This window comes from Podarcis gaigeae (assembly GCF_964106915.1).
Source record: "Podarcis gaigeae genome assembly, chromosome: Z".
NCBI classification, from domain to species: Eukaryota; Metazoa; Chordata; class Lepidosauria; order Squamata; family Lacertidae; genus Podarcis; species Podarcis gaigeae.
In genome coordinates this window covers 2,390,341-2,400,278 of record NC_139691.1, presented here as the reverse complement: position 1 = coordinate 2,400,278, position 9,938 = coordinate 2,390,341, and the positions used below count along the sequence as shown (strand labels likewise).

The 9,938-nt window shown below is 41.7% G+C and overlaps 1 protein-coding gene across 3 annotated transcripts; it reads right to left on the bottom strand.

Moving 5' to 3' along the window:
• Positions 1-634: 634 nt before the first annotated feature.
• On the bottom strand, positions 635-9,875 carry NDUFA8 (NADH:ubiquinone oxidoreductase subunit A8). 3 transcript variants are annotated; one of them, XM_083721907.1, is made up of 4 exons: positions 9,623-9,875; positions 4,127-4,290; positions 2,721-2,886; positions 635-914 (listed from the first exon to the last, which is right to left on the bottom strand). In XM_083721907.1, exons 1-4 carry the CDS (start codon positions 9,668-9,670, stop codon positions 777-779), a joined length of 516 nt encoding a protein of 171 aa, XP_083578033.1. In that variant the 5' UTR covers positions 9,671-9,875; the 3' UTR covers positions 635-776. The 3 variants fall into 3 exon arrangements, with proteins under 3 accessions (XP_083578033.1, XP_083578032.1, XP_083578031.1); XM_083721906.1 differs by lacking the exon at positions 9,623-9,875 and adding an exon at positions 4,378-4,425 and having other exon boundaries at positions 4,127-4,335; XM_083721905.1 differs by lacking the exon at positions 9,623-9,875 and having other exon boundaries at positions 4,127-4,536.
• Positions 9,876-9,938: the final 63 nt, after the last annotated feature.

The following is a 9,938-nucleotide window of genomic DNA, read 5'->3' as shown; positions in this document are numbered from 1 at the left end:
TAATTTTAAAAGAAGACTTTAAAAAAAAGAGCCAACCCCAGAGTCCAAAGAAGTATAAACTGTACATGACCATTTGCTTTTGGGATTTAACAGCTCAAACACTTATAAATCTTTCCCAAAGACAGGACTCTTATTGAAAAAGCAGTCCCGTTGGCAGCAGAACCAGAAGGATCTAAACAAACAAAATTATATGGACACCCACCTGGCAGATTCTTTTAAGGGTATCCGGCTGTTTCAAAAACATTTGCATGTTGTATAGTCTGATTTGTAAACATGTCTGTAATTACCTGTTTTTTATTTATGTTTTCTTGATGTGGCGCTGATCTGTGTATACTTTGTTGACCTATGATCAAGGCAATTAAATATATTCTAACAATATTTCTGTAAGTGATATGCCTAACATAAAGAAGTGGTGCTATGTCAAACACTGGAAACCAGCCCTTCCCCAACTGGGTGCCCTCCAGATGTGGAGGCTGGAGCTGGCTGGCTGCTCAAAGCATCTTCCTTAAGTATAACCAATTGCATGCTGAGCCAATGGGGGATTTTCTTGGAATTGTTTAAGGGATGTTATTCCAGACTTAGAACTTTCTTGCACTTTTACTTTTCAGAAACAAAACCTACACATACAAGAAAATGCATTAGGCAAACCACACCATTTGAAGTTTATTATCCTTAATGACTACCAAATACAAAGGGTGTTCAAAATACACCAGGAAAGCATTGTTTACAGTCATTAAGAATTCAGGTGTTGTTTTGAAGGAGGCAAGATAGCCAGTTTAAAAATCAAAGAAGGACAACTTGCTTCCATATTTGGATGTCTGCAACTCGCCTTCGGTTGGTGGGTTTGGTTGTGGTCTTTGCCTAGAATGATAGGGATTCTCAGGCAGTGGCCGGTCAGTCTTCACTTTGGTGACCTGGAAGAAAAAGAATCACATTGAAATGTGTGGTGAGCAGCAAACAGCCTGGAAAGTGTGACAAACAGGAAGCTTTGCAAAAGGAGGCCAGTCCATCCAAATGGTGCTTAGTGCAAACAAACCTATATCAAGGAATCCGAGTATAGAGAGGTGCCTTATTATGTACCAGAAATGGCAAAGCTGGTGCCCAGATGCTGGACTGTTATTTATTTAACTCTATAGTCACTTAGTACAAAAGTCTCTAAGTGACTTTTAAAAGCTTATGAGCCTATAATGCCCCCAATAAGTAATGTTTCAGTAAAAATCACTGCAGTAACCCAGCAGAAAAAAAAGTCAACAAACTAGAAAAACAAGCTATCAGCCTTGTTGTCAAATGTCTGGGAGAAGAGGTAAGTCTTACCCTGGCACAGATGGGAGCCAAAACAGAAAAGACCCTCTGCCATGCTGTCATCCTCCAAAGTTTCTCTGAAGGGGCACCCAAAGGAGGGCCTCAAATAAAAACCAAAAGGTCTGGGAGAGAGGTGACCTGAAAAATATTGGGGTCCCAAGCCATGTGTGAGGTTAAAACCAACACTTTGATTTGGGCCTAGGCTGCCTGTGCAGCTGTGTCAGAATTGGTGTTCCAAAATCAGCTCATCTTGAGCCAGGCAGCTGCACTCTACTGAACAGCTTTCAAAGGCGGCTTCACAGAAATTGCACCACAATGACCCAATCTTGAGTTTACCAAAGTAGACTACTTCAGCCAGATTACTGCAGGCCAGACAGCGTCATGGTTAGGCCACCAGCCTAAGCTGGTGGAAGGCACTGTGCACCACTGAGGCCACCTGTGCCCCAAGTAACAGCAGTAGATAACGGAAGAAGCCTGAACTATGGGCCAGGATTGAAGCTGAGAGCCTTTTGTATGCAAAGCATATATCCTACTGCTAAGCTGGAGTCCTTCCACTCCATGGCACACACACCCCTCCATGTCCTTCAGTGATTTCCTCCAACAGGAATTAGAAAGTGGTTTTTCTAAGGCTTACTCTGACCTGCAGGGAACACACATGGGTGCTCCAACACATCAGATTATGGTTTAAAATAAACCATGGTTTAATGTAGGCAAGCTCCTTCCCCTCTCCTGACTGTGCTACACAGGACAGCAAACCAGCCCTAAACAAGAGAGTCTGGTTTGTTGTTATGTGCAAATTCAGGTTCCTGCAGACTTGCAGTGTGGAGATAAACAAGCTACAAGCGGGAAGCCAAAAACAGACTTTGGTTTCTGCTTTTGGTTTGGAGACGAACTATGAGCCTGTATGAACCTAGGTTTGCACATCAGGCAAGCTACACTCCAGTTTCCTTCATCCCTGTATGGCACAGTCAGAAACAGGAGATGAGAAAAGCACTTCTCTGCATTAAACCACAGCTTATTTTAAAGAATGGCATTAAACACTGCTTGTGAACTGGGGTCAGAGACACAGTTTGAAACCCAGAAACCAGCTACCTTGAGAGCCAAATTTTCTATCTTGGCTGAGCCAAGAACAATCTGAAGATGACCAAAGAGAGCCCCCCTGTGTGGATGCTCATCACAATTCTCTACAAGGCAAAACTGCTGAAAAGGCTGGAATTTCTAGATACCGGCCTCAATGCTTGGGGAGCTAGCCCTGAGGAAAGACTGGCCAAGTTTGCAAATTCCTCTTGGGCCGAAGTGCAGGATCAGGTGACAACACTACCATTCAGATGGGAGGCAAAATGAAAAACCCCGTGCAAGGAGTGATTAGGTTAACACCCAGTGCACGTAAGAAAGAGCCAGCAAACACATTCAGTTACCTTTGACAGCTGTCCCAGATCAGGTCTCACCCAGCCCAACTTATCCAGGACGCAATCATCAAAGACCTGCTGCTGCTTGCGGCACTTGCGAAGTTCTAGCAGGTTATTATAGTCAATGCAAGTCCAGTATTGGGTAAATGGCTCTGCACAATGCAGCTTAAGCTGCCTAGAAACACAAAGATGCTGCATTAATGTTTCCTGAAGTGAAAATGTAGGCAGAGTGATTCTTAAAAGGCACCTTTTTATTTTGCTCACACATGGGTTTGAAGACCACAGCAAGCTATGTGTTCTCTCTGGTTACAGCTGGAGTACCACAAAACTAAGTCATAGTGAAAACAGAAGAACTCTGGCCTGTAATGCCAACTCAGACTGCAAATATTTTCTACATTCGTGCTACCATCCCCATACCATGCAAAATCCCTTTGGCAAATAACACAAATATGTTTGTCAATCCAAAACTGAGAATAACAACAGGGTAGCATCCAATCAAAAAAAGTAAACAGTGTTAGTGTTATTGCCTTTCAGTTTTTCTACAAAACTGAAGGAAGCATAGTAGATTCATAAAACTGTATTTCAAGTTCTTACAGCATCTGATACATGACATTTTGGCAATTTAAAATCCAAGTCAGATGTGACCTATCACTGACAGGAACTTTTCAAAATTAGGAAGTTGTTCCTATCATGGAGGGTAAAGGAGCTACAGGGCACGAATAAGTCATCAATTAAAGACAATAATGGGTAACCATTTGAACTCACTATAGAATTAGAGGGAAGTTAAAACAGAAGATATCTAAGAAGAAAAGTGTGTGTGTGTGTGTGTGTGTGTGTGTGTGTGTGTGTGCACGCGTGTTTTAAAGAACACAGCAGTTGTCACAGGCACAATAATTGCCCTAGCAGATTGTAAAAGAAATCTGGATTCAGATCCCTTGCCTTGGATGAACCTGTGTGTCTTTCAGGGTCACTTCAGAGATATGATTTTCCTACAGAGTTAATCTTGGAGCTGGAGAAGCAAGTAGGTTATGAAAAAAGAATAGTTAAAACAGCATCATGTCACTTGCTTATTTTGACATAAGCAAAATTACTTACTCATTTACCGGTTACATTTATACCTTGCCTTTCCCTTTAAAAAATCTGTAGATACCTAACAGCAACAACATTCACAAGATAATTTAACCAATGTCTAATAAGACATGAGCAAAATTTGCTGTAGGGGAAGAGATTCAGTTTTCTTTTGCAATATGAACCTGCAAAGCCTTTGGGAGGCAGGATCTCAAATACTAAAAATGTATTTCTGGCCAAAGGAAGAAGGCAAAATTACTAGAAGGGCATGGGAGTAGTTTTATTTATTTGAAGGATTTTCTTTAGCCCTGCCCTTCAGGCAAAAATAAGCCCTTCAAATGGCATACCTGAAGAAGTCCATTGCACACTTGTTCACTTCCTTGCCTTCCTTTAAACATTTCCGTGGGTCCTTCTCTTCCCAGCGGCAAAGCATGAACTCCTTGTTGGGCTTGTCACACTGTGAGCCATAATGATGAGCTGCTGCTTTCAGTACGGCTGAGGTTACATTTACCTGAGGAGCAAGCCAGGGAGTTAGCAACAGGCTGAGGGTGTGTGTCTGGGAATGCATAGGACTCTTACAAGCTCCACGAGAGCCAACTGAATGAAGAATAGCCAAACTGCAGGCATGCATTCTCCTTCTCATATATGTAAAATGGGAGTAAGGTCCTGCACTCAAAGAATGCCAAGGGGCAGCACACAATGAAACTTGTGTACTATACACAAACATTACAACACAATATATTTCATTTAGTTAACAGAATTTGTATACCACTTAACTGTAAATAAAACCTCAACATGGTTTGCAAATAATATGAAATATGGATTGAAGTTGTCCTTAAAAGTTGAACGCAAAACAGGTTTTTTAAAAGCAAGAAATAAATAAAAACAACCAGTTAAATATATTAAATATGTATGTTTCAAACTAAGATTAGATATTAAATTACATATCAGCTTTACATCTCTGGGTATGCTTGGCTAAACAAGGAAATTTCAGCAGGTGTAGAAGAGAGCACAGTGAAAGTTCTAGCTTAGTCAAGGCACAGGGAGTTCCAGAGTGTAGGAGCTACCACAAGATAATTAATTAAAAAACAGATTTTTTAAATGATATATAGAAGTAATAACAGGAAATGTTTTATGTAGGATGACACTAATTATTAAGACAATGAGAATCTTTTAATCTTTTTACTTCAAATGATTCCAATACTGGGCGAAGCAGGTTGTCTCAAGATATGGCAAAGAGAAATTTCTAAATTCCTGTGGGAAGGGAAGAAACCTAGGATTAAACACCTGATCTTAATAGACATAAAAGAGAGAGGAGGCTTTTCTCTACCCGACCTAAAACTTTACTGCGAGGCAGCCTGTTTCACCTGGCTAAAAGATTGGTGCACGTTGCAGGATCCGGACCTCCTGGACCTGGAAGGTTTTGACAACCGTTGGGGATGGCACGCCTACCTGATATATGGAAAAGCAAAAATTCATAAAAATTTTACCAACCATATAATAACAAAGTCACTCTTTGGTGTATGGGAAAAATATAAAGACCTGATGGAGCCTAAAGTCCTGTGGTGGATTTCTCCAATAGAAGCCATAGCAGTAAAACGGAAAAATACTCAGGAAAGCTGGCCAACATATAAAATACTTCTAAAAAATGAAGATAACCAAATAAAATTAAAAAACTTTGAGAAAATAAGAGAACACATCTCAGACTGGTTCCAATACCATCAGTTATTTGAAAGATTTAAATCTGACAAACAAAAGGGGTTCTCAACAGAAATTTCCCGATTCGAATATGATCTTGTAAATTCTAAAAGAAAAGCTCTTTCCAAAACTTATCTGGACAGTCAAGGAGGAGGTGGTAACAGTGGCAATGGTGTGAGGTGGTCCCAGGATTTTGGCCATTCAATAACCATGGCCCAATGGGAAAATTTATGGAAGATCAATTGGAAATTCACAAATAGTTACACGATTAGAGAGAACATCGGTGGTATCTAACACCATGGAAACTTTCAAAAATGTATAAACATGTGTCAAGTAATTGTTGGAGATGCGGAGACTCAGGAACATTCTACCATATGTGGTGGATATGTAGGAAAACACAGGTATTCTGGGAGAGTATCCATGCAGAACTGCAAAAAATGCTAATGATGTCTTTCAATAAAAAACCAGAGGCCTACCTCCTGGGAATAACAGATTTGGATATTCCACAAAAGAGGAAGGGTATCTTTTTATATACGATGGCGGCAGCAAGAGTTTTGATCGCAGCAAAATGGAAGAGTAATGAAATCCCCGCTATACAAGATTGGATCCAAAAGCTGACAGAATATGCCAAATTAGATGGTTTATCAGAAAAAATAAAGAATAAATCAAAACAGGAATTTGTTTCAAAATGGGAGGTTTTCAAAGAATATCTGAAAAATAAATATAGTAGTTTAAATTCTGTTGCAGCATTTGAGGAACTTCAGTAATAGTTGCAAGGTAGATATATGAAATTAGATTTATTAAGAATAAGTTTAATTATGATAAAAGTGTGTATTGGCAATGAGTAATATGAATTTGAAATATGGAATAGATGGGAGGTTGGGTCTTTAGTGTTAAGACCAATAGATGTTTTAATGTTTGCTAAGAAAATTATGTGTCTATGGTTATTCTTGTGTGAAATTTGGTATTTGTGTTTTGTTGTTTTTTTCTTGCTGTATCAATAAAAAACTTTACTAAAACAAAAAATAAAAAAGAGAATCTGAACGTTCACTTTTATTTTATTTTTTTAAATAATATTTATTGAAATTTTACAGACAAAACAAAATTACAAAATAAGAAAAGAAAAAATAAGAATAGAAAAAAGAAACAAAAATACATAAGAAAAATACAAAATACATGAAAAAGAAAAAAGAAAAAAGAAAAATTTAAAAACAAATCAATCTTTTTATGTCTTATAATTCATTTGCTTGCTTCCTGACCTCCTCACACCTCCCCTTTTTGTATTCCAGTTCACATGGTTAATTCAGCAAATCCTTTCCCTCTTTGTTTTTAACTTAATTCTATATCTTAACATATTAAAACTTCGTATCTTCATCTGATTATCAATCCATTTTTACATATTCTTTTAACTTTGTTGCTAAAGCTGTTTCATTTCAATCCAACATCATTTTAACATTCATTAATTTTACAATGTTTCTGCAACTAGTCTTTAGATTTCTTTCAATCTTCTTCCACCAACTCTTCTCCCTGGTCTCGGATTCTGCCAGTCATTTCCGCCAATTCCATGTAATCCATCACTTTCATCTGCCATTCTTCCAAGGTGGGTAGATCTTGTGTCTTCCAATACTTTGTGACGAGTATCCTTGCTGCTGTTGTTGCATACATGAACAAAGTTCTGTCCCTCTTTGGCACCAATTGGCTGACCATGCCCAGGAGAAAGGCCTCTGGTTTCTTCAGGAAGGTATATTTAAATACCTTTTTCATTTCATTATAGATCATCTCCCAGAAAGCCTTAATCCTTGGGCATGTCCACCAAAAGGTGAACTGAACGTTCACTTTTAAACATTTTGTGAGAACAAGGTTAGTATGAATGTGGTAGGAGGGAAACGATACACATATATGTGTAATATCAAGGTATTTAAGGAGTGGAGTGTATAATCCCCCCAAGGGCTTATGATAAGCAATACAATACTCTTAATAAATCATACCCCTCTCTACACAAATGTTTTGCACAAGATTGTACATCTTATTGATTATCAATGACATCAGCGGCCAAAGTAGCGGGAGGAGAGATTATCAATCCAGAATATGTAATTTGAATTAAAAAACAAAAGCCAGTTGACAGTAAGGTAGGAGTTTTCATACAATATAACCCTTCACAGATAAGAATCCACATTCTGCCATAGAAATCTACGAGACCCTTTGCTGTCCCTCTGAAAATTATTATTGCATTTTTATACAGTAAACTTGCAGTTGACACAGGAGTTGAATCCAGGGATTTTTGCGCCTAAAGCCAAAATTGTGTATAGTCAAAGCACACTAGGTTGAATGGTGGGTGGGGTTGCCAAAGTCTTTTTTCCTGGATTCCCACCCCTTTTCCGTCCCCCTTTTATTTTGTTTTTATCACTTTTTTGGCAATTTGAACTAGATGGCCTTTGGGTTCCTTCCAACTCGTAAGATTCTATGATTCAATGAAGCACATAAAGCTGAGTGTGCTCAAGTTAAATGTAAATTGTGGGTTCGCTGTACCTTTTCCTCTGAGGAGCTCAAGGTGGTCCCCCCCCCCCATCATATCCTCACAACAACCCCGTAAGGTAGGTCGGGTCGGGAGATGGCTGCTGGCCCCAAAGGTCACCCCGTGAACTTCACGGCTCAGTGAGGATTTGAACCACACACACTCAGCCATGAGGCCTGGAGCTAGTCCTTGGGAGAGCCAGCATGGGACAGCGGTTCGTGTCGGAGTGGGAGAGGACCAGGGTTCGAATCCCTGCTCTGTCATGACGCTCACTGGGTGACCTTGAGGGTCGGAGGCTGCCACTCAACCTGGCCTACCCCACAGGGTGGTTGCTGTGGCCAAAAAGCTGTCTGCGGACAAACGCCGGCTCCCTCGGCCTGGAAAGTGAGACGAGCACTGCGCCCCACAGTCGCCTTTGGCTGGACTTAACCGTCCAGGGGGTCCTTTGCCGTTTACGTTACCTGTGGGGATCAAAGGAGGAGCAGGCAATACGAAAGAAGGGAATGTGTATTAAAGGTATAAATATGGATGATTGTCAGAGACGCTGAAGGAAGTCCAAAACAGTCATAATTTGTTGTATTCGGGATAAAATGTATAACTGGATGAAAACTAATAAAATTTATTTTTAAAAAAAACCAAAGGAGGAGCAGCGGGGAAAAGCGGGGTACAAATGCCATAAATAAATAAATGGCAACAACTGCTGCAAAGGGTTTGAATTCCTGTTGCCGTCCTCCTTGAGGGCTTTTATTTAGAAGAGATATTTACTTGGCTTTCATCTATTTTATTTAGAATGGGTGGAATGGCCAAAACCTGGCCCAAAGGGGGGGGGGCACGAGTCACTTCGACGTTTGTGTATGTGTACCTTTGTGAAACGACTTTTCTCTGACATTTTGAGTCTTAAACGGGGGGGTGGGGGAGGGAGAGGAAGTCCTTTAACAGCGAGGGGAAGGGAAAGAGGGGAGAGTCGACCCTGCCTGCAAATTGGGGGGAGGGGGCTACCTCACAGGGTGGCTGTTGTGGTGTAGCCTTATTGCAATGCAACGCAATTCACAGTATTGGGCTTAAAAGACGCCTTCTTTTGCTGCCGGCTAGCTGAGGAAAGCCAAAATTTATTCGCCTTCCAGTGGATGGACCCAGAGACCGGGACTAAAACACAGTACACGTGGACACGACTCCCACAAGGGTTTTAAAATTCGCCCGCACTTTTCGGGGTGGCTTTAGCCACGGATCTAGCTAGCTTCCCCACCTCCCCCGACCGCGTTCTTCTTCAGTATGTAGTTGCATGTAAAGATGAAGACACGTGTCTGCAAGAGACCAAAGATCTCCTGAATCACCGGGCAGCAGCTGGCTACCGGGTGTCTAAGGCCAAAGCCCAAATCTGCCAGCCAATTGTCAAGTACCTTGGATTTGACATGTCCCACCAGCAGCGTAATTTAATAATGGGGTGTATGGAGAAAACCGCGTATGACTCCTCATGGAGCTCCTCCTGGAGCTCAAAGGGCGAGGCAGAAACGTAACGAACAGATGCGGGGGGGAGGGGAAACTGAGGTGGGGGTCCCCCTCATACATTTGTGAGGGGTGGGATCAATACCACCTCTTCCCCTCCCCCCGCTCCATTTCTCCCGCTCACCTCATCCACTTCCAGCTCCTCCAGCGCGGGCACCTCCAGCGTGGGCATAGCTGCGAGCGAGCTGGCTCGGCGTATCCCGACCAGGTCTCTCCCCTTGGACTCTCCTTCGCCACCGGCCCTCACGAACCAGGCCAGACGCCAAGGCAGAAACTGCGCATGCGCTTCCTCGCCGGCCGAGGGCACATTATATCTGAGATACGCGCATGCGCCTAACACCTCCTTCCTGTCACCGCCACTCACTCCGTCTATGCGAACACGAGGAGGATTTGGGCATGCGCATTTAGCCTTCCCGACTCAGAGGAGGGACCCAGGGGGC

Excerpts from the sequence above, each read along its gene's own strand:
- NDUFA8 (XM_083721905.1), bottom strand. The coding sequence starts at position 4,506 with ATGTTTGTGTATAGTACACAAGTTTCATTGTGTGCTGCCCCTTGGCAT. Across the intron at positions 2,887-4,126 it reads TGTGCAATGGACTTCTTCAG|GCAGCTTAAGCTGCATTGTG; the intron begins GTATGCCATTTG and ends TTGTGTTTCTAG. Across the intron at positions 915-2,720 it reads ATCTGGGACAGCTGTCAAAG|GTCACCAAAGTGAAGACTGA; the intron begins GTAACTGAATGT and ends TTTTTCTTCCAG.